Source organism: Chelonoidis abingdonii, chromosome 6 (genome assembly GCF_003597395.2).
Source record: "Chelonoidis abingdonii isolate Lonesome George chromosome 6, CheloAbing_2.0, whole genome shotgun sequence".
Taxonomy (NCBI): Eukaryota; Metazoa; Chordata; order Testudines; family Testudinidae; genus Chelonoidis; species Chelonoidis abingdonii.
The window spans coordinates 87,438,537-87,463,747 of record NC_133774.1 but is presented as its reverse complement, the minus strand read 5'-3'; the positions used below and the strand labels follow the sequence as shown (position 1 = coordinate 87,463,747).

At 41.0% G+C, this 25,211-nt stretch overlaps 1 protein-coding gene across 4 annotated transcripts in view; it reads left to right on the top strand.

Annotated features, from left to right (window-relative positions):
• The first annotated feature begins 661 nt into the window (after positions 1–661).
• LOC116820120 (kelch domain-containing protein 3-like) overlaps positions 662–25,211 on the top strand; it is a 67,748-nt gene continuing 43,198 nt past the window's right edge. For 3 of the 4 annotated variants that reach the window (XM_075067519.1, XM_075067520.1, XM_032772354.2), the window contains exons 1-8: positions 662–768; positions 1,075–1,143; positions 3,908–3,980; positions 4,336–4,378; positions 5,230–5,308; positions 7,330–7,418; positions 14,017–14,163; positions 15,047–15,098. In XM_075067519.1, the coding sequence (XP_074923620.1) occupies positions 1,082–1,143; positions 3,908–3,980; positions 4,336–4,378; positions 5,230–5,308; positions 7,330–7,418; positions 14,017–14,163; positions 15,047–15,098 (545 nt within the window). In that variant the 5' untranslated portion in view covers positions 662–768; positions 1,075–1,081. Of the gene's footprint in view, positions 769–1,074; positions 1,144–3,907; positions 3,981–4,335; positions 4,379–5,229; positions 5,309–7,329; positions 7,419–14,016; positions 14,164–15,046; positions 15,099–25,211 lie in introns of those variants that run through there. The other variant, XM_032772355.2, reaches the window with a different exon arrangement.

The following is a 25,211-nucleotide window of genomic DNA, read 5'->3' as shown; positions in this document are numbered from 1 at the left end:
AATCTCCTTCATATAGAAAAGCAATAGAATGGTTGTGTATATTGGAGAATTAATTCTACTGAATTAATTAATTCTACTGAAACAATGAAACAAATAGGATTTTATTTTTAATTTTGTGGTCTGGAATGACTTCGGTGAAAATCATAATCACATATCAAAACAGCAATCAATGTACAGTGCAATTCATTTTCAATGAACATGGACTGAGTGAAACTGCTTCTAATTTAGTAATATGAAAGTCCTAACGTTTCAATGTATTACAATTTCATTTATACTGAAACTCTGTATACAGGTCCAGATCTTTTCTATTTTACGCAAGAGCTCAAGATTTGGTGGTAGACTTATTTCACTGTGACATGTTTCTACTGTTTTATAAGGTACCTCAGACTAACTACTCTCATAAAAAACAAAGAGCATAGTCTCCATTAAATTAACCAAATACTGTATTAAAAAAATCAGCTGCTGACTACAACTCTGATGGTTCATCACAGTGCAGTACAACATGTGCAACAGGATGAATGCAGCATCTGTAAAGTATCTGTTTAACCTGCCATGTGTTTCAGTAACCCGGAAATAATGCTGCATCAGAGAGATAACGTAAGGTATGCAAGTCTCTCTGTGTACCTTTGTGTCATAGCAACTGCCACCAACGTAGGTAAAGAATGAACTGGAGCTGAATAAATTAGACCAGATTAATTTCTGACAGCATACTGATCCTACAGAAACAGCCGTTATCTCCTACACGAGTGCAAGAAACACGCACAACAGGTGAGTGAAATATGGGGTTGCTGATAAGTAGAAGAATAACAAAAGAGGAGTATACTTCTGAATCATTCATTGTCAATATTTAAACTTTTTCTCATGCCAAGTAGAGTTTTTTAGCTTGGAAAACCTATCAGAACTACTATGCAGTATATGAAATACCATAAACAAATATTACATACAACTGATTAATAAAGAAATACTGGCTATCGGTTTTCTTTTAAATTTATTCTTTTTAAATACCTGTACAAAACCAAGAACATTCATACATTTTGGAATTTTCTTACTGACTATATATATTTTTCGGAATAGTTCAAAGATGGCATTAGCAAGTGGACATTGGATTAGAAAAGAAGTAATTGGAGACTCCCCAAGTCCTAGGTATGTTATAATGGTAAAAACTTACTATTGTCTATCAGTCTCCTTCAAATACCATGTTTTGTTTCACTTTTATACAGTAAAAGTGTGAGTTGGATTTAGTTCATGTTGCTGCACCTATTTTGGCCTATGAATAAGAAAATCTTCTGTTATTCAAACAGTGTTTTACATTGTCTAACTGCCCTGGCAACTTAACATTAATTAAAAATCACATATCTTTCAGATGAAATGTAAAACTGAGATTCTGATCACTTGTGATTACATAAGATCCCATAATACAATTTTTGCACAGTTAAGGATTTTAACCTGGCTATTTTGGTCAAATTCCAGTTTGGGTAATTATGTTTTATTTCCAAAATATTTACTTCAACAATATGTGGTATTACTGGTACAGAATAGCTGCCATATTGCACACTTCCCTCCTCTGCAGGACTGCATTTAAAAGATATATAGATATAGATATATACACACAAATCATTCACCCACTAGTCAGTATTATACAAGCGGTTTGTAAATGCTTTCAAATCCTGCCAGATAAGGGCTGTATACGTAAGGTAATTATGATAGTGATTATTATTATTTCACTTCACTCATTATAGCAGAGTACCTTAGCTATCCATCATTCATTGAAGAGAACTCTCAATTTCTTTTTAGCTATTAGATATCAGAGCACTTTATTTACCTCCTAAAATTTAAAAAAGTTCATGGCATTAAGCAGATGTGCTTAATATATTTGAAAATGTGCATATATTGTAGTAGTATAAATATCCATATGCACCTTACTCATTTTTTCTTTCCTTTCTACTGATTAAAACACATAGGAAAAAGCTATACTGTCTTTTTGTTTATGTGCTGGACACTGTATTAACACAATAGACAATCACTGACCAAAACAGTTTATAGGCTAAGGCTCAGTTCTGAAAAAAATTGCACCTGTGCTTAGAGTTAAGTGTGTGAATAGTCTCATTAAGCTACTCAAATGCTTATGTGCTTTATTAGATTGGGGCTATAAAGGTCTAATCAGGGCCGGCTCCAGGGGTTTTGCCGCCCCAAGCAGCCAAACAAACAAGATCACGATCTGCGGCAATTCAGTGGGAGGTCCTTCGCTCTGAGCGGGAGCGAGGGACCCTCTGCCGAATTGCCATGGAATACCTGATAGTGCCGCCTCGCTCCGGAGTTGCTGCCCCAAGCACTAATGGACTGTGCATGCAAACCCTTACTTCAGCTCAAAATTCCAATAGGATTCTATGTAGAAGATAGGGTCCGTGTGTGCAAATGTGTTTACACGATTAGGCCTATAGTTTTCAAAGTGGCAAGTAATATTCCAGCAGAAACTGAGGAGGGTATCATTCTATCCCTGAACCAACCATTAATTTGTTTGAAAAATATTAATGGGGCATATCAATTCTAGATAAAAGCAGGAGATGAGTAGGGGAATTGTAAAAAGGAGATTCTTCAATGACAGGGGGAGAGTTTATGGACAGAATGTATAAAATTAATTCTTTTCTTGACACTAATGGTCCATCACCTTATTTATTGATTTAATAAAACTAACCACACAGGCACTTGGTGAATTTTTTTTTTTTAAATCTATTGAAATTCTGTGAATATTTTTATTTGGTCATTAATTTTATAACCTTTGTACTTCGATACTTAATAACAGTTGAAGCTGTGCTGGGACCTTCTTTATATTTGAACAATTCATCTCTTGAAAATAACTATGTCCTTGGGCTTGGCAACTAAAAGGGCACACTGGTGATAATAATCTAAAGGATTTTTTTTATTTTCTCTTCTCATCTGCCACAGTGGACATTGCTGCTTCATGTGTTTGAAGTGCCAATATTCCAGTCACACAGCAGAATGTGCTTTCTTCTATTTTTGACAATCATGTTCTCTGTTTACAGTGCTCTCTCCTTGATTGCTCAACACCAGAGAAACTTTTCTTGTATTAGTTTCAGTTTTTCCTTGACATTGGAAAACCCATGGAATGAAACAGTCCTAAGAGCAAGCTATATCTAGGTGTGAATAAATAAGACTGAAAAAATTACAAAGAGCTTCCAGTGTCACTATCAAAGCCCTGTGGAGATACTTCTGGAAGTGCTAGGCCAACCACTAGTATTATCTGTAATGAAGGAGAAAAGGAAGAAGTAAACTGAACACCAAAGCTTCCCCAAAGTGGAGATGGAGAGGGGGGTGGAAGACACACTGCTTCTGAGTGAGAAGGGCTTTTGTCCTTACCTATCCATCCTATTATCTTGTTGTGAGATTGACCCCCTGCCCTCACTCTGCCAATGAGGACAACCTCAGTAGTTCGCATCTCCCAGAATCAATTTCAGGCTCTCTCCCTTACTGTTACTTGTGTGTCAGAAAAATCTCCACCTTCAGGTTCCTCCTTAAAACTCACCTCTGCTACTATGCATACAGAAAACTAGCATTGGATAATGGCTAGGCAGGTGGCAAGTTGTGATTCCTGCTACTGATCGGCTATGAATTGTGCCCTATGCTTGTCTGTACCGACATCCTAATATTTGATATCCCATCCTCCTCCCTTTCCAGACATGTATGTAATTTAAGCAATAAACTCTTTGGGACACTGATTCTTGTACAGCATCTAGCACAACCAAGCCCTGACCTGGCTGAGATCTCTTGTTGTTACCACAATATAAATGGCAAATAATCATAATGAACAGCCCTGGTAAAAGAAAAAAATATTGCACAGTCATGTCAACAACTCAGATTATTCACCATTGTTTTGTTTAATTTTTAGGCATGGACATGCACTGACAATGGCAGGCAACATAGCATTTGTATTTGGAGGCTGTTCCATTTATAATACCTTTGTAAGTGTAGCTGGATATCATTGCCATAATTTATTGAACTGTTAACACTGAACAATTTGTGGTAGAACTGTATTCAGTTACATCATTTAGTGCTTTTTGTTTTAAATCTAGTGTTACTGTTTGTTGTTCTGAGTTCAGAAATGTTTACTTAAGAATCGTTCCAGAAGCATTCCATGTATTGTGTGCTGTGATGTATTTCAGTACTATACCCACTGCTCCCTGGTAACAATCTGTGCATTATTTCTTGTACCAGTCACTGTTCAATTAAAAGAGTTTTCCCTACTTTGGTGGCATTATTAATGTCCTGAAAATAAATATATCAGCTTCAATTTCTTTCTCTGTCTCTCTCCCCTAGGATGATCAGCGAACATATTTCAATGACTTCTACATGTTGACAAGTGAGATATTTTTCATCTTTTGTGGCAGACAAAATACTCCTCGGTTTATTCCTCTCTTTGGAGTTGCACATATTTCACTGTGATAGGATGATTATTTGTGATATATATAACATGTTATTACCATAGAAATAGTGAAGGGTTACTGCAAAAAGCAGTGAGACCAAGACTAAAATTGCTTTACAATAGTTTAAAAATTATTTCAGGTTTTCTTCCTGTTCTGCTAGGTTTGAATAGATGTACTGAAACAAAAGTTGCATAATCATAATTCTCCATGGATTTGAATGTACTTAATATCATCAACCAACATCTCCTCACTTAGAATGTTACTGAGAGAGCTTGTTTAGATATTTTTGCTGATCTGATGTGATTAATTATTTCTTTATATTTTTGGAGCAGTGATATTAGTATAATTTGCGGCTGCCAAATTACTAGCACACAGAATACCCAAATTCATGAGTGAAGTTTATCAACTTGAGACTTGTACTTCTTGCAGCCAGACATAGTGCAAAGGAAATGAGTTTGACTTGGAAGGACAAAGAGGAAGGGCAAAGGACTGGTAGCTCAATGTTTTCTTCTTGCAGCTGGTGGACACTCCATGACTCACTGTAGGCATCAGTTTACAGGAAGCAGCACAATCTTTTTCTCAAACAAAAATAAAAAGATTGCAGGGAGAATAAGGCAGGTCTATTTTTAAAAGTGTACTAGTTGTAAATGTGCATTATGAGAGAATATTATTGAGAATTTGAAGCATAACACTCTTTTTCAAACTTACTTTTCAGTGTGTTTATCTAATCACATTTTATAGAATGATAATGATTTTAATAATCGAACATATCCTTATTTATCAACAGTTACTCTTACTGATTTGACTTGGGAAAGGATACCTCATGATGGACATATTCCTTGTGCCAGAGAAGGTCATACTCTTTGGTAAGCAAAGAATTCAGAACTTTCTCTGCCATCAGTTTGATAAATCTTTAGGTCATTCTTTCACACTTCCTTTGGACAACATTTTGTTCACTTAAGTAATTAATCCTTGTAGTATTATTCCACATGCTAATCAGCAACTTTTGAAAAATTAAATCACATAAAGAAAAATCAAATCTTTCCCTTTCAAGAGAATTTCTAAAAAGCCTGAATTCTTGTGGTAACTTAAAAATTGGAGATCACGTTCAACAATTATTAGAATAAAAAACTAAATGGGTTGTTATAGACAGCTATCTTTTTCTGTAGACAAAGCTCCCAGAGTTCAAAACTGGATCTAGCATCAAGCAACACACAGAATTGTGAAGAATTAAATAAGGATATATCATTAAAGAAATTTAAAAAAATAACAAAAGCTAGTAGTGTCAATAGAAGAATTTACTCATCAGAAAATATATCGCTAACATTCTGGATTGTTCAACCTTCACAGGCCAGCCTATTTAGAGGAAAGTTTGCTTAATTCTGCATTCCACAGCTGCAGGACATGGAAGATTTCCCACTCTTGATTAGCAGTTGTTGTGGCAAATTTCAGGTTGATTGGACTGTAGGTTTTCTTCAGCCATAAGAGTGGTTCATCGAAAAATTACTTGATAATTCAAAAGTTTGTGGTTTTGCACAAGATTCACCCATAAGAAAGTAAAGAGGTCAACTTTAGAAATGTGTTTCATATTTTTATTTGATAACTATCAAATTAGATAGTAATTATGCTTCCTTCCTGCAAGAGCCTTTCCTCACTGCATGCAGCTATACACCACAATGTGGACACATCCATCTTTTCACTGTGGCATGTGGCTACACACTTCCACAAGTGTAGACATAGCCTGCATAGTAAATGGTAACAATCACTCGGGTTCCAGTGTACTCCTCTGCTGTTTGGTGTGAATGGGAGCAAAACTGCAGAAATCTCCTGTGGTTGAGAAGGGAGCTAAGGGAAAGGCAATTGCATAGTAGCATTTTCCCCTACAGGGTAACCAGCAGCAGCCACTGAATGTTTAAATAGCTGCCTTACTGAATCCAGGTGCAGATTCTCTCTCTTCCTTGGCAGGCAAAACAGGTTGTGTGAGGGGTTTCCCTTTTCCTGTAGGAAATTAACCCCTTCCCTCACTGTGTTAGTGTGCATATGTACAACCAGTCCGAGAGGAGCTCAGTAATGAGCCTCCTGGATGCCACCACAAGGATTTATGGGATTGGAGCCTGAGTTCCTTACAGCTGGGTGAGATTTGCAGGCTGCATCCCACATCCCTCTCCAAAACCACAAACCCCACCGGTGTCAATAAGATGATATATGATATTTGTTTGCTGCCACTTTCATATTCTCCATTAATATTAATACAATGTAAAAAAATAGAAGGAAATTGTGGCTGGAATGCAAACGCTCATATTAGGCAAATTTGAGAAAGAGCCACGTGGTACCATTTTAACAGTGATGATGAATTAAATTTCAAATTATTGCATCAACGTGCTTTTGCTTTCTAGGTTTTTCATTTGTAGATGAATTTGTTTTAAATACATAGACATGTTTCCATTTTTGGGTAAAAGGGTACTACCAACTAATTTCCTCAGTTAAAAAAATACTATCCAATTCGTTTTTAGATATATTATGAGGCCAAAACAATACTGAATATTTTAGTTACTCAGTGATGGAGTGGGAAGAACTTTTTACTAGATTCTTGGAATCAGAGGACACCTTTTTCTACAATAGTTTTAAAGTCTATAGACCTAAACAACTTGACATTGTACCTTTTAGTAAATCTAAACAAACAGCGTAGGCACAATTAGTGGGGAGGTAAAAACTTTAATCGGAATCCAGATAAAATTTTATTGCAGCTGGATACAAAATACAGTTTATATATGTGCATTGCTAACAGGAATTAATCAAAAAATGTAATGGGTTTTCTATGTAATCACTTTTAATAATTCAGGATATGTTTTATGCCCAATTGTTAAATCATTATTTTTCATTACAGTGTAGTAAGAGGGAAGATATATTTATTTGGAGGGTGTTCAACCCCGGATGCTAAAGAATGTCTTCCAGGAGTCTACAGCTTTGACCTTAGTGAGTAGAAATATAAGATTACATTTTGTGCTATTTATAGTTCACTAAAGTAATGACAAGTCTAAGGGACCATTATTCAAATTAAAACAATATGCTGCTTTCATTATGAAAACTTGCAATGATTATTTTAATGTATTAATAATCAAGACAACCTCACATATGACTCCAAACACCTCTACCCTCCTCCAGAAATGGCATCCTTATCTTTTCTATGGAAAAGACTGTGCTCTTGCAGATTGAGAGCTGTAATTATCTTAGAATGAGAGGTTTTAGAAGATGAAACCTAAACAAAATCTGCTTTAGAATTTGCATTTATAGTGCACCTGTTTTTTATTGGCAGAAATATTTATTAGACCTAATCTCCATTTATAGTGCATCTGTTTTTTATTGGCAGAAATATTTATTAGACCTAATCCCACAAAAAAATTGAGTTAATTCTGTGTAGATTTTGTTTAATAGTCAGTTAACTAAATAAAGATGGTTGTCAGTGGATTTACTCTGTTTTTGCTATGTAGCTGTTACTCTAATTCTAGAGCTTACTTTCCCATGACCCCTAGAGAAATAAAAGGAATGCAGTTCATTTAAGAGCCTCTTTGAGGTATTAGAGAGGCAAGGTGGATGAGTAATATCTTTTATTGGACCAACTTCTGTTAGTAAGAGAGATGAATTTACACAGAACTCTTCTTCAGGTCTCCTTTGAGGTATGTCTTCTTACTTCAGTCCCTGAGGCAATGTGATTAGTGGTTGAGATTCCCTGCTGTAAACTTTCGAAGTGAAAGGTTAATTCTGTACCAAATGTCAGTTCATGATGCACCACATTTCAAGTCAGACTAACTAGTTCCACAAAGGAACATACTTTTAGGCACTGAGCTAGACCTGGGCAAGACCCTCTAAAAGTTATAATTTTAAGCATTCATACATAAAACAAATAAAACTTTAATGGCTACATTTTGAAAAGTTAATGTAAAAGTCACTTTGCCAGACATGTTGTGTCAAGTACATTATATATTTGGCTTGGGAGGAAGTGGGTTTTTTCTCCAAAGATTAATGCACGTTTTCAGTGTATATTCACATTCCTTAGGCAGAGGCCACTAATATAAACACTATCTATATCACTTTTTACTATGTAATCATTGGATTTATTTATTTTGAAAAGTAAAAAACATTAAATAGTAATCAAAATTCAACAGTAAGGGTCAAATTTTCAAAATATTATGCACAAACGTGCACAAGCAACTCACCTAGATATGCTGATACCTCTGACTTCAGGATATGCATTAGGGTAACTCACACAGTTTGCTTTGTATGTGACCCATAATTTGCCTACACACATTAGGGGATTTGCACAAGATTTCGGAAGGCTTTCTTAAGGTGATTACTATGTAATTTCTCTCAAAATCAAGAGCAGAAGTCAGTAATTACAAAAATATATTACTGATTTGGTCTATAAAAGCATTATTACAATAAACCTGTTTAAGATTGTTTGGTAATACTATATAAAGTTGCTGGTAACGGAGATGTAACCTATGTACTCTCTAGAAAAATAATTTAACACTGCAGACATTTTATATGGCTTCTGATGTGTAAATGATATAAACCTTTACCAACCCCTCTCATTATTTATTTTTCTTTGTTTTGCTATTCTGCAAAAATAACACATTTTTAAAAGTCTTTGGATTTTTTGATAAATAAGCTTTATTTATTATTTTTTTCAAGTAAGTAGCAATGGAAATAAAGGAACAGGTAATGGACAAGATGTGTACAAACCAAATTCATGATGTAAATTTACAAAACACTGAAAATAAAAAGTGCAGTCTCAATGAGACAGTTTATCATTATTTGAAAAGATGAGTTTAGCATATAAATACATTTTGTGCTAATGTTTAATATGTGAGTTAAAGGCCTGATATAAATCTCACTGAAGTCAATGGGATTCTTTCCAATGACTTCAGTGGGCTTTGGATTGACGCCTTGAGAAATAAAAGTAAAGTGAGTATGTGTTGGGTGGGGGAGGGTATAGTGTATTTGGGGGAAGCCACAGAGAGATATGGTAATGGAATATTTTGCATTAAAACAGTTGTGAGGATAGAATAACAAGGGAGGTGCTAATGGACAGGAGGAGCCAGTAGGAACCTGTTATGTGTAGGGTGACCATACGTCCTGTTTTGGCCAGGACAGTCCCTTTTTTAAGCCTTGTCCTGGCTATCCCAACCGTTTTCCAAAGGGAGGCGTTTGTCCCGTTTGATCTTGCTGACTTGATCAGTTGGCAAGAGCAAACAGGACAAATGCCTACTTTTGTCAAAAGTAGGGTATGGTGCAGATGCGGCAAGCGGAGATGCCAGCCCCACTGTAGCGCGGAGACAAAGCTGGGGGAGTTCCAGCATGTTCCGGTATGCGGCAGGGGGCAGGGGAGCACAGGGTTCCAGAAACCAGGCAACAGCCTCCTGAGGGAGCCACCTGCATAGTTCCAGTGACTTGGCAAAAGCCTCGGGGTGAGAGGCCAGGGTTCCAATGATGGGCAACAGCATCGAGGGGTATCTCATTTTCTCTTTGGGAAACATGGTCAGCCTAGTTACATGATGTATTTCATAGTTGGGAATGTTGGGCTGTACTACTCATCTGGAGTCTGCAAACTTTGAGACTGGGATAAGGGTAACTCCTATAGAGAATGCTTTGGTATGTTTTATTTTGGAGTTGGAGTTGCTTAGTTTCCTTAGGGAAGAAAGGCCACTCACCCACAGAAGGTTTTCCTGGAGCAAGGATGTCTTTCAAGTATCTTCCAGGATAGGGAGAATAAGTCTAGGTTGCTTCTCCTTATCATTAGGATTAAAGATGCAGGTTCTGTTTTCTACTGTGTGAGAGTAAGTAGCATTAAAATCTTTCCAATAGCTACAGCTGATTATGGCATATAAAGTAAGAGGTGTGAGAACACGTTTTTCAGATACAGTAACATGGCACTGTGCTCACCAATGCCAAGAAGACAACAATGTGGAGTAGAGCTGGTAGAGTTTAGAGCTTATGCAGAAGTTTGTCCAGGTCAGGGAATTTTTGGCAAAGAATCATATAAATATATAGGGCTGGAGGGCACCTGCAGAGGTTACTGAGTTCATCCCCTTGCGCTAGGGCAGGATTAAATAAACCTAAACCATCCTTGACAGAAATTTGTCTCAGCTGTTCTTAAAAACCTCCAAAGACAAAGGTTCCATCTCTTGGAAGCCTATTGCAATATTTAATTATTTTTATAGTTAGAAATTTTTTCCTAATATTTAACCGAACTCTCCCTTTGTGCAGATTAAGCCCATTACTTCTTGTCCTATCTTCAGTGAACATGGAGAACAATTGAACACTGTACTCCTGATAACAACCTTAACATAGTTTAAAACTAATCAATTCCCTTCTCACTCTTCTGTTCCCTTGATTAACCATGCCTAGTTTTTTAACCTTTCCTCATAGGTCAGATTTTCTAAATCTTTTATCATTTTTGTTGTTTTCCTCTCGACTCTCTCCAATTTATTCACATCTCTCTTAAAGTGTGATGCCCAAAACTGGATGTTCCAGCTTTGGCTGAGTGCTAAGTAGAGTGGTACAGTTGCCTCTCATGTCTTCCATACAACACTTCTCTTAGTACACCCCAGAACTGTATTAGCCGTTTTTGCAACTGTATCACATTATATGCAATCTGTGATCCGTTATAATCCCCAGATCCTTTTCTTCAGTATTACTGCCCAACTAATTATTCCCCATCTCATAGCTGTGCATTGATTTTTCCTTCTTAAGTGAACTACTTTGCATTTGTCTTTATCAAATTTCATCTTGTTGATTTCAGAGCAATTCTCCAATTTATCAAGCTCAATTTGAATTCTAATCCTGTCCTTCAAAGTACTTGTAACTCATCCTGCAAATTTTATAAGAATACTCTCCACTACCTTATCTAAGTCATTTATGAAAATATTGAATAATACCAAACTTACAACAGACTCCTTCTTCATCCCACAGTGGGACTGTGTCAAAAGTTTTACTAAAAATCAAGATACTATATATCATGTCTACTGCTTCCCCCATCCACTAGGCCAGTAACGCTGCCAAAGAAGCAAATTAGTTTTGTTTGGCATGATTTGTTCTTAAGTAATAGCCAACATGGATTTGTCATCACCCTATTATTTTCTAGGTGCTAACAGATTAACTGTTTAATAATTTATCCCAGTATCTTTCTAGGTATCAAAGTTAGACTGACTGGTTTATAATTCCCCAGGTCCTCTTTGTTCTCCTTTTTAAAGATAGGCAAACATAGTACCTTTCTCCAGTCTTCTGGGATCTCACCTGTTCTCTATGAATTTTCAAAGATAATCTCTAATGGTTCCAAAATTAATTCTGCTAGTTCCTTTAGTATCCTAAAATGAAATTAATCCAGCTTTGCTGACTTGAATCCATTTAACTCATCTAAATATTCTTTAACCTGTTCTTTCCCTACTTTGGCTAATGTTCCGTCCCTTTTGTTGTTAATATGAATTGTGTGTCACCATTAACCTATTTAGGGAAGACTAAAGCAAAACAGGCCTTAAACCCTTCAGCCTTCTTGATGTCATCCATTATTAGCTTTCTTTTCCCACTAAGTAGTGGACTTACACTTGATTTCATCTTTCTCTTGCTCCTAATGTATTTATAGAACCTCTTCTTATTGCCTTTTATGTTCCTTGCTAGGTGAAACCCATTTTGTCTTAGCCTTTCTGATTTTATCCCCACATGCTTGTGCACCTCTTTTGTGCTCATCCTTAGCAGTTTGTCCATGTTTCCACTTTTTACAGATTTTTTTTTTAATTTTCCAATAATTAAAGAGCTCTTGATACAGCTATATTGGCCTCTATTTTTCTCTCCTTCCTTTGCATCAGGATTGTTGGCTATTGTGTCTTAAATATTGTCTCTCAGAAATTGTCATTTCTCCTGAACTTCTTTTTTTCCGGTAGATTTTTTTTAGTTCTCTAAGCTTGCAAAGGTCTCCTTTTTGAAGCCTTATTCTGCTGCTCCTTCCTTTCCTTAGAATCATGAAATATATTATTTCACAATCACTGTCACCCACATTGCCTCCAAATTCACAGCCAATTTCTCCATTACTCAGAATCAATCTAAAATGGCTGCCCTCCCTCAGTAATTCCTCCACCTTCTGAAACAAGAAGTTTTCCCCAACACATTCCAATAACTTATTGGACATTTTGCATTTTGCTGAATTACTTTTCCAACAGATGCCTGGTTAGTTAAAGTCCCCAATTACTACCAGGTCTTATGTTTTTGCTATTTCTGTTATTTATTCTAAAAATGCCTCATTCACCTCCTCCTAGTGATTATGTGCTCTGTAATAGGACCTATACCATCAGGTCAGTCTGTTTTTCTTTCTCCTTTTATTTTCAACACACACTCTCCCCATCTTAGTATGACTATAGACTTTCCACTGGCCTGTGTGACAGTGAAACAGGAAAATGGTCAAACCTCCAGCAGACTGTACAATCTGTGTGGTTTTCTATCTGTAGTTTGCTAGTCTCCAATATAATCTGCTCGGTACTGTATTTTGAATGAAGAATAGGTGGGCTGAAAGGTGGAAATTTTATGTTCTGCAATTCATCCCTTAATGAGTTATAAATATAGTCAGAGAACTTAAATATATTATCTGTCTCCTTCTCCCCCCAGCTCCTCCAGTCTGTGAGTATCACTTGTTTTCTCCAGATCTTCCTGATCCTGCAATCAGATCATGTGGCTGGACCCCAGCACCTGAGCAGAGTCTCCTTTCACCTGCACGGTTTCTGATGCAGGATCAGGACAAGTGTTCATCTCAGAATCTTCATATATCTCTTCCCCTCCTGCTGATTTTTGTAGAAGCAAAGTTCTGTTTCTTCCCTAGTTTTAGGACTAGACATCTACCTCCACAAATAGCCTCTTTGCCAAAACATAATCTTGCCATATTTTTATAAGGCAGCTATATCATCTGAATATTTACCTATTTTAGAGTTTGAAACAATAATTCACTGCGTGCTTGATTGTAGAGAGCAAGACACACACCTTACTATATGTACACACACACACATATCTACACAGTCTTCATAAACTTTGATACCAGCCATGCAGGAATGAGTGTGCACTACACAGCTGCTAGTCTGTCTTCAAAGCGGGTGCACAGAAAGTGAACAGAGCATTAGCTACGCACCAATGTGCTAGCCAGTGATGCTGAGCCAGCATGGAGAAAGTGGATAAAAAATTCAAAATATTCCATTCTTTGGGAAGCAGAGGTTTTGTTCCTAGAGTAATTAGGCTATTGACACACATGCAAGTCACCGGATCCAGGGAGTGGAATTGGAAAAAATCCAAAAAACTTGTATTTAAAAAAGGGCTAGAAATCCTCATAGTCTTGCAGAGACTCAAGGAGCATATCTGCTCTGAAGCCCTCACATGTGAAAAATGTTGACAGAGCTGATGGTTTTTGTCATAGAGCTGCTGTGCTGAGGAGAATTTGTATCGTGTGTAGAAACTAAAATGGAAAATGTTTGTTTCCCTTTCTACTTGGTGAAAGTAGAGGAAGATTCTCTAAAATTTTGGTTTGTTGTTTTAGGTTCTTTAACATGGCAGAAGGTAAAAACCAATGGCATTGCACCTCAGACTCTCAGACACAGTTCAGCAGTAATAGGGGAAAATATCTATGTCTATGGTGGAGTTCATTATGGAAAAGCTGTTGATGACCTGTATATGTTCAGTACTGGTAAGTAAATCTACTCTGTTATAAAAAATCATCACTCAGATTCTAGGAAAATATCTTTGAGTCCCACTCTTGCAAAATCACAGATAGAATATTTTTTGCACAGAACAATGCAGTTTCCAGACCAATGAAGAATTCCTGCATTAAAAATCTAAACATTTTACCAGAATAAGGACAGTGGGTTCTATATGTCATAAACATGACCAGCTAAAGACAGTTTACAAATTAGTTTGAAAACTTACATTCATTCCTCGTACTAAGATTTCCAAAAAAGGCTTCAACTTAGCCTTCATTTCTCTGAGCTTATGCAGGTACATAGACGTCTAAAGGATAGCATCTGCACCCACAATTAATTGCAGGTACAATTTTTGTGAACCTAAATTTGTGCCTTCAAAAATGGACACCAGCCTCAAAATCAGGTCCTTTCATTTTTTATTTATTTATTTTTGCATATGCCATATGAACATAGAACAATTTCTTAATCATCAGTAACTTGCTTGTTGTAGTTCATATTATGCACAGGAGGTGAGACCCAAGAATGAGCATATAGGCCAACATTTTTCAACTTGGGCACTTAATTTTTTTTTTTAAACGTTGACCATATTGCAAGTAAAATACATACTACTTTCCTATAGCGGACTACAAAACTACAAAATCTCTCTTACACCTCACATTCTATTCATGTGAATTACTGTGCTCTGAAAACTAAGCGGCCATACTGTGCCAGCAATTTTTAAGCAGGACTCGTGACTGCAGTCTAGAAAAAACAATTATATGTTAAATCAATTGGGTTTTATGTATTACTGTTAGTTCAACATATTAGTAATGACTTGTTTGCATTGCTGTTACTATATCCTGTCATTTAAAATTCTATATTATGTTTCAGTATCTCTCAGCTGGACCCCAGTCAAAACCACTGGTTCAGCACCTGGTGCCAGGTTAGTGATTTTCTAAGACTACCTTCATAGAGAATAAGGGATTAAAGGATTAAGTCTAAGCAGGTTTCTTACCTATATTCAGTTTCCAGTGACTTCAACCCCTCCTTGATTGAAGGATCCATCTTTCTAAGCTTGCAAGAGCTCTGTTCCCTTGAGTCTGTCTAGTGATGGGTGCCCAAGCTGGTTTCTATCCTTGCTTTTATCTTCAAAAGTTTAATGATCTGCATGCTGATCTTCCCTTCCTGTGGGTTTCCCTGTATGTAAATTGTATCAGAGGGGTAGCCATGTTAGTCTGAATCTGTAAAAGTTGCATCTGACGAAGTGGATATTCACCCACGAAAGCTCATGCTCTAAAACGTCTGTTAGTCTATAAGGTGCCACAGGATTCTTTGCTGCTGTATGTAAATGGGGCTTTCATTGCTTTGATTCCACTGTATTTAATTTACATAGGAGACAGATAGGTAGCTGCCTTATGCACTCTAGACTGGGCTCTGGTCTTTGTTCATAGGAGACTGGTAGATAGCTGCCTTCTCTCCTGTCTGGCAGGTAATCTTTGTCTCCTGGTTTAGTCACAGGATTTAAAGCATAATGTCATTAAGTAGCTCTATTTCTTCATATAGTATTACTACATACATGTCAGTGACATTAATCACCAGTGTGTCATTAACTTTCAGAAAAGACCTCACTCTATACACTTTTATAATACAGTAATGTAGTACACAAGTGATTCAATTGCTTATCACTTGAGCATCAATACCCCCGGCAGTGATGCAATAGGATGTAGCACTGCCTACTCCACAGGCATCAGTTCAAACTTCCCTGAACCCAAAAACTGTGGCAGAATATATTTCTTCCCGCTTTGGGTAGGACGTGGGATAGGGACCACAGTGTCCACTGCGAAACTATAAAAAGCCTCTTGTATTACAGGCAGGAGGTGGAGACAAACTTTCTAGGGTCCTGCAGGTCTTTATTCTTTTTTGAGATAATTCACAAGACCTGCAATAATCTCCCACCTCATTTTGTGTCCTTGACCAGTAGATATATTTCTTTAACCTCTCATGGATTCTGTGGGCCCCTAAATGGCCAGCAAAAGGACGTCATGGTGCTGGGCAGGTACAGCCAGCTGCTTGTAAGGTTTTCCAAGGCTTTCCCCCCATGGGAAATTCCCTGCATAGTCTCCCTTCCTTTTCAAAAAACATTTCCCCGTTTCCCTTCAGTGAGGGATCCCTTCAGGACATATACCTTTATGCACCCTAGAGTAGGGTCTGACCTTCGTTCATCTGCAAAACACTGGCAGCTGGACAGATTATTCAGTACCAGGGGTTAATTCTTCCCATTCTCCAGCTTTATGAACACACTACTTTTCTTTGCTATGCAAGAGCTGGCCTCGACACCTCCCACACTTGAAAGCACATTGCTTCTTCCTGCTGAACTAGGGCTGTCCCTTTCCTTGACAGCTGTTTCTTTATCTGCACAATTCTCAGAGATCATGGACCAATTATTCCTTTTTATTATGGGTTACAATTTTAACAATCTTGCATATATTAAGAATATCATTTCCTACCAGCATTGCTATGGGAATGCTGTCTAACTACCCCAGCCTTCTAGGTAACTTTCGAGCCTTCCCAATCCAAATGCATTTTAACCAGAGTTACAGGGATTTTATATTTCTCCAATGCCAGAAGCTCTACATCCTCACCAGGTAACATGTTAGTTTTTCTGACCATGCTTCCCCTGACCAGAGAAATTTGTGCACCACCATTGTCTCTCCGGGCTGTGAATTCCCTGCCATTTACTTCAGCAACCTTGATAATCTCCAGGTCCAGCTCCTCAGCATCAGACCTCACAAAATTAGTCAGGGACTAAGCATGCACCTCTGTGTGTCATAATCGGGATGTGGGCAGTAAAACCTAGCGGTCAGAGCAGGGGTCAGGCCTGGTCAGGTACGAGAGGGCCAAAATCCAGGACTGGCCAGAGGGCAGAACAAGACCCAGGCATCAGGAGATGGGCAGATTTGGAAACCAGTTTGGGGTCCCTTGCACACAGGTCTGAAGCTGATTTATTGGTGAGCGTGCAGCGGAGGGCTTCTGAAAACTCGGCCAGAGTGAGAGGCAGCTCTAGCTGGTTTCAGTCTCCCACACTGACCATGGGGGGTCCATCCTAGAGCACTCTGCAAGCATCAGGATCGGTCAGATCTGGGGACAAAAGGCCTGCATAGAATTCCCTGGCCCTCCCACACGTCTCCTCCAGATCTGTGAGGGGGTGCCGTCCTCTGCCATGAGGCAGGTGACATGCTTCTTGGTCCCCCTACTTTTTTCCAGGGAGTAGAAGAAGTGGGAGTCGCGATCCATCTCCTGAAGGAGGCAGATGCAGGATCAGACAAAGGCACCCTGGGCCCGATGGTCCTCAAGGGCCCAGAGCTTCTCCCACTTCTCCTGGCATGCTCCACAGAGGAATAGATCTTCAGGGCTGGTGGACAGATGCCTCTCCAGCTCTAAGACCTCTCTTTCCAACCGCTCTATCGCTGCATGCCTCCATCAGCTGGCGCCCCAGGTGTAGTCACAGCAGAAGAGCCAGGGGCACACCTTCCCCATGTCCCACCACCGCCACGCTGAGGGAAAGGTGCTTCTCTGCCCTCGCCAGGCCAGCCAGAACTCCCGGAAAGCCGCCATGAAGCCCACATCCTCCAGTCTGGCTTAAGTACTGGTGCCAGCCTATCAGTGGTTGGTGAGGAACTGCCACTTAGGTCCTGCTGGTGTTACTTCCTGCAGAGTCCAGCCTCACAGAGTCCTCCTGACAGAGCCCAGCCTAAACCTCCTGTGGGGATGTGGAGGTTTCATTGGCCCAGGTACCCCATAGTACCAAGTTCTAACAGGGTGTTAATAATCACAGTATTAACCTAGGTGGAGGCTAAGTGTTTTGGGGGGGGGAGGGGGTTAGCTTAGGGCAATTATCTCTGTAGAGTTACACTGATAGCACCCTCTTTGACCATTCTCCTGCACAGGAGGTCTGTGATGGGGATTTCTAGGAGGGGAACGATTCTGGGAAGGTGAGTGCCTGGGATCCTCACTGCCCTCCACCTTCCCAGCGATAAAAGAAGGCCCCCTCTTTACACCAAGCTTCTGCCCGTCCTTCTCTATCTTGCACTCATCAGACTTTTGAGCTTGCACAAAGGAATCAGGATGTCAACTTCCTGTACAGAATGTAAAGATTTATCCCATACTGTGTCTCTGACTTCCCCAGAACGTTTGAGTGAAGAGATCAAATAACTGGACATAATTCTCAGCCCCTTATCCCTTTGTCTGTTCTCATTCGATCACACATTTTACAGACACACTCGCTATGACTCATGCCAGCACTTTTCCTGAGATTTCTCAATTTCAACCTTTACACCTCAATGGTCATTTGAAACCTTTGCAAGATAGCTTTTTTAATTCGGGATATTTCAAAGTTTGTTCAATTGGCATTTCATTGAATACATTTAAGGTTTTATCAGACAACCTTGCAATCAGTGTGGGGACTTTCTTGTGTTCTGAAACTACAGTATGATTCTCACATAACCTTTCAAAAGTGGTAAAGTGTTCTTATACAGTCTGCTTCTTTATGTGAAGGGCAGAGTTTCTCCCAGGTAGATGTTCTTTGGATTGAGAGAGCACTTGGGAACTCTGGGATCTTCCCCTGCTTGTACATTATGCTCTGGGCATGCAACTTTTCCTTCTCTTTCAGCTCCATGGCATGTTGGTGAGCAGCTATTCTGCTTCCAGGACCCACCACTGTGCTTCTTCTTGCTGCTGCCTTTCTGCCTCACTCTCCTTGGCTCTCATATCTGCTTCCCACTTTTGGTGTTCACACTCTGTCTTTCTGTTCATCTAATCACTTCTGGTGTTCACACACATCTCCCATTTTGTCATTCTTCAACCTGGCCTGCAATAAGGGCTAGTCTATACTAGAAGCGCTACGGCGGCACAGCTGCACTGATGCAGCTGCACCACTGTCACACATTTGGTGAAGATGCTGTATGCAGATGGGAGTGAGCTCTCCCGTTGGCATAATAAAACCACCTCCGTGAGGGGTGGTAGCTATGTTGGCAGAAGAAGCTCTCCCACTGACATAGTGCTGTCCACATCACTCGGAGGGGAGGGCAGGGGATGGCTTATTCACACCTCATAGGGCTTGGCTACACTGCAGAGTTGAAGCGCTGGTGGTGGGTTTACAGCGCTGCAGCTTATTCACCGTCCACACTTGCAAGGCACATACAGCGCTGTATCTCCCTGGCTGTAGCGCTGGCTGTACTCCTTCTCTGCCTGGGGTATAATGATTGCAGCGCTGGTGATGCAGTGCTGCTCCGCCAGTGTGGCTACCAAAAGCGCTGTAATTGGCCTCCAGAGGTATTCAGAGATATCCCAGAATGCCTGTTCAGCCACTCTGCTGATCAGTTTGCACTCTACTGCCCTGGCCTCAGGTGACCCGCCCTTTAAATGCCCCGGGAATTTTAAAAATCCCCTTCCTGTTTGCTCAGCCAGGTGTGGAATGCAATTAGTGAATCTTTCCAGGTGACCATGCCTCCACGCACCAAACGAGCCCCAGCATGGAGCAGTGGCGAGTTGCTGAACCTCATCAGTGTTTGGGGTGAGGAAGCTGTGCAGTCACAGCTGCGCTCCAGCCATAGGAATTACAATACCTATGGGCAGATATGAAGGGCCATGCTGGAAAGGGGCCATGACCGGGATGCGGTGCAGTGCAGGGTTAAAGTGAAGGAGCTGTGGCGTGCCTATTGCAAAGCCCACGAGGGAAACCGCCGCTCCTCCCATGACCTGCCATTTTTACAAAGAACTGGATGCGATACGTGGGGGTGAATACTTGGGGGTGACCCACTGCCAATCCGACGACCACGATGGACACTTCAGAGCGGGGGGAGGGGGAAGGGAGGAGAAGGGGGGGGAGGGAGGGAGGAAACCGAGAGTGAGGGTACTGGGGTGGGAGGGAGACACCCGGAGTCCCAGGAGGCATGCAGCCAGGAGCTCTTCTCAAGCCAGAGAGGAAGGTAGCCAGTCGCAGCAGCCGGTACTTGGTGAAGGACAAACAGAGGAGCGGGTTCCCGGTAAGCGGCTTTTATTTTCAGGATGGAAATGTTTCGGAGAGGAGGGAGGGTTAGGGCTGCATGCATGCATGCCTAGATGTGGAATAGCCATTGATGTGGTCTATCACGTCGCGGTAATCGGCCTCGGTAATCTCTTCAAAAGTTTCAGCCAGAGCGTGGGCAATGCGCTTGCGCAAGTTTATAGGGAGAGCCACTGTGGTCCTTGTCCCAGTCAGGCTAACGCGTCCGCGCCACTGTGCCGCGAGGGGTGGGGGGACCATTGCTGCACACAGGCAAGCTGCATAGGGCCAGGGCGGAATCCGCATTGCTGTAGAAGACCATCCTCCCGCTCTTCCCAGGTGACCCGCAGCAGCGAGATATCTTCCAGGATCAACTCCTGTGGAAAATGTTGGGAGAGTGTTCAGTGTAGGTGCCCCCTGCAGCTGTTTGCTTTCCCCAATGCACAGAAACCCCTGCACATCCCTGAAGCAATCATTCCCCCTTACTCACCATTTCGAATGGCTTCCTGTGGGTTATGTGTGCTCTCTGTTTGTATGGGAAAGTTATGCTAGTGAAGACTGTAAACTCCTTCACTGTGTGGGAATAACTGTCTGGGTGAGATTATAAACAATGCTGCCTCTGTTAACTGTTGCCATTTTTGCTTTCGAAAAGTGTCCTTGACTACTCGCTGCCGTATGTATCCACAGCTCAGAGGCTACAAAACTCAGGAAGAAGCCGCGAAAAAGCAAAGAAGACATGCTGAAAGCAGTTATGGATCACTCTGCCAGAGAGAAGTAAAAAAACTGCAGGACTGGAGGAAAAAAAGGGAGGGAAAGAAAGCAGGATCCTGCCAGAGAAACGCAGCGGCTAAGAAGAAAAGCACAAAGCAGCTGATAAGCATCCTGGCGCACGCCAAGCGGACTCTATCCAGGTCACTCGTAGCCATGCAGGCAGAGCACTACCGTGCCGGCCCCCCCCGTTCCCAAAAGCTCTTTCCCTTGTGCCCCAATGTCAGCTCCAAACCCCCTTCCCCAGCATCCAGGTTCTTACACCACCAGCTGCCCCCAACACCTGTACGTTCACCAACCAGCCCTGAGAACTACGACCCTTACCTCTGCACTCAACCCCCATCACCATGCAGTATTTCATCCTGAAGTGCAGCAGTCATTGCACAGCACTCCAGACAGGACATATTCAAACCTGTGACTGTACAGTTCACCCCCCACCCCCTGCCCTTTTAGGTTCCCAAAAATGTTGTGTGTCTGTCAAGAAAGTTATTTTCTTTTCAATAAATGAATTCTTGCTTTGAAAACAGTCTTTATTATTGCAGAAAGTGAAAGATACATAGCCCAGGAAAAGAAACAGGCACTGCAATCATTTTAGGAAAAACAGATTCCTACTAACATTGTAACCACTGCACTTCACTCCCGTGCAAGGCACCAAACATTACTGTTGGTTTTCAGCCTCAAATTCCTCCTCAAGGCATCCCTAATCCTTGTAGCCCTGTGCTGGGCCTCTCTAGTAGCCCTGCTCTCTGGCTGTGCAAATTCAGCCTCCAGGCGTTGAACCTCGGAGGTCCATTCCTGACTGAATGTTTCACCCTTCCCTTCACAAATATTATGGAGGGTACAGCACGCGGATATAACCGCAGGGATGCTGCTTTCCCCAAGTCTAGCTTCCCATACAGAGATCTCCAGCGCCCCTTTTAAACGGCCAAAAGCACACTCCACAGTCATTCTGCACCGGCTCAGCCTGTAGTTGAACCGTCCTTGCTCCTGTCAAGCTTCCCTGTATACGGTTTCATGAGCCAAGGCATTAACGGGTAAGCGGGTCTCTCCAAGGATCACAATGGGCATTTCGACGTCCCCTACTGTGATCTTCTGGTCTGGGAAAAAAAGTCCCCGGCTGCAGCTTCCTGAACAGGCCACTGTTCCGAAAGATGCGTGCATCATGCACCTTTCCAGGCCAGCCTGTGTTAATGTCAATGAAATGGCCACGGTGATCCACAAGCGCCTGGGAGAACCATAGAGAAATACCCCTTCCGATTAATGTAACACTCAGGATGCTAGGTGGGGTGGTGCCAGAATAGGAATATGCGTCCCATCTATTGCCCCTCCACAGTTAGGGAAACCCATTTGTGCAAAGCCATCCAGAATGTCCTGCACGTTCCCGCCCAGAGTCACGGGTCTTCTTAGCTGAGGATGCGATTAATGGCCCTGCAAACTTGCATCAACACGATTCCAACGGTCAACTTTCCCACTCCAAACTGGTTTGCGACCGATCGGAAAAATAGCTGTCTGGAGTTGCCAGCTTCCAGATTGCAATAGCCACCCACTTCTCCACAGGCAGGGCAGCTCTCAATCTCGTGTCCTTGCGCCGCAGGGGGGGGCGAGCTCCTCAGCACAGTCCATGGAAGTGGCTTTCTCATCCGAAAGTTCTGCAGCCATGCTCGTCATCCCAGACTTCCATGATGATGTGATCCCACCACTCAGTGCTTGTTTCCCAAGCCAAAAAGTGGCGTTCCACGGTGCTGAGCATTTCCGTGAATGCCACACTAAGCAATTTAGTGTCATACGCATCAGGGAACTCGTATCATCGTCGGAGCTCCTCACTGTCACTTTGGAGCTGAAAAGGAATAGCTCAACTGCTAAACGTGGATGTGCTGGCGAACACTCATCAGCAAAGTCCTCAGCAGCTCAGGGGCTCCATTTCCCACAGAAATCTCGTGCTGCAACAGAAACTGGTTTGGAAGACAGATGCAAGGCCAAAAATGTGGACGGAAATAAACTGTAGGTGCTGGGATGTGAAGCTGAATGCACCACGGGGCGTTGGAACAGGAAGCGGAATGACCCGCACCCTTCCATCCCCTTCCCACAACCCACGGCGCCAAAATGGGACGAGGTGCTCTGTGGAATAGCTGCCTACAATGCACCACTCCCAACAGCGCTGCAAATGCTGCAAATGTGGCCACACTGCAGCGCTGGTAGCTGTCAGTGTGGCCACGCTGCAGTGCTTTCCCTACACAGCTGTACGAAGACAGCTGTAACTCCCAGCGCTGTACAGCTGTAAGTGTAGCCATACCCTGAGTGACATACGTTATACCGACATAAGTGGTAGTGTATACAAACCCTATCTTAGTAGTTGCTGACATTCCTGTTTTCATCTTTACGTTTGTTCTATTTCCCTTAGCCAAAATAAACAAACAGAAAATAATAAAACTGTAACCTTTCTTTTACTGTTCCCAGCCTTCATACTTAAGAATCACTTAAAATTGTTACACCAGTGCTTGAAGTGTAATTCTCAGTTAAAATAGCAAGCTATATGTAAACCTTGTTTTGACTATTACACTGTCACCTTCTTCTGTGCAATCCAGACCACTGAGGAGCTGTACCATCTCATACCCGGTACTGCAGAGTGTCTCAATGCTTGCTACTGTAGCTCCATTAGCAACAAGTACGCAGGTCACACTCTGAGTGTCTGTGTGTTATGCAGCCAGCCCTGGTTCAGCAGCCCTGACCCCAGCAGCCTGTCTACAGCCCCTCAATTTTTATAGACCAGTAAACCTTTGAAATGGATTCTCCTAAAGATTACCCTGGAAAGTAAAGTTTATCTAAACTGTGAGGAAGGTGACATAAAGTCTAATGTTGAAGGAAGCTCCATGTTTTTTCTTCCCCTGCTGCTGTTTGCTAAAATGTGAATTGGTCTGTTTCCTTCAGTCTCCCCCTCTCACTACCTTCTTAATTTGATGGTCCTGTTTACAACATATATGTAAATTGTCCGTATTCTTTTGTTTAAGGCAGATTGTGCTTATGCACTGCTTGTGAAACACGTTTTAAGAATATAGTTCTGGCACATATCATAACTCTTAATACCCACCACATACATACATCACACAAAAATATTAATGATAAGTGAGTTATTAGTTTTAAAATGATACCTCAGAAGGCATATTTTGTACAAAGATTACTACAATAGTGCGTAGACTGTGCATACAGAGGTGCTTCAAGTCACAGGTATATTTTTAAATTTAAGGGATTTCTAATATAGCCATGTGATTTTAAGCAATCGTTCAAAGTACTTTAAAACCAGTAATTGTCATGGAAATAAAATATTTCTCATACATTTGCATTTACCATGAAAAAAGCTTTACTCTAAAAATCACAAGTTCTGCTTTATATATCAGATGCACAAATAATTGGTTGTAAATAGAATTTATTCTGACCCTGGCTCTGTATCTATATTTCGATGACATGGAATTACTCATTGCAAAGAAAACAAGGGGGTGGGGAATTAGTAAATAGGCTTAAATCTTTGCACCTGGGCAAGGCTTGATTAAATAGACTTCTCACAGAGGAGTTCTGCAAGGCCTTGGAGTGCAGCATCCTACTTAGGAATGTGTCTCACACACACACACCCTGCCCTCCAATTGCAGCAGATCAAGCCTCCATGAAGCAGTGTTCCACAATTCAGAACTTCCTTTACAGCTGTCCACATCCTGCTCCTGCTGTTTACTATGAACCAACAAGAAGCTGGCCAAAGTAAATAGATTAGGGTACCTTTAAAATAGTTTATTTTTCCTCTCAGCCAAAATGTTGCACGTTATGATTAAGATGCATTGGCAGGGCTACATGACTGTTCACTAAGTGTCTCTTCCCTGCCATCAGTGTCACTTTCGTTAACACCATAGAAACTTTGAGCTCCAGTTCTGCACTAAGCTTCATGGACCTTCACACCTGCATAGAGACTCAATTAAGGTCATTGGAATTCTTTAGCAATGGTCTTATCTACACTCAAAAGTTGTTACAGCTTTAACTATATTGGTATAGGGCAGGGGTAAGCAACCTATGGCACGCGTGCCGAAGGTGGCACATGAGCTGATTTTCTGTGGTACTCACACTGCCTCGGTCCTGGCCACCGGTCCAGGGGTCTCTGCATTTTAATTTAATTTTAAATGAAGCCTCTTAAACATTTTAAAAACCTTATTTACTTTACATACAACAATAGTTTAGTTATATAATATAGACTTATAGAAA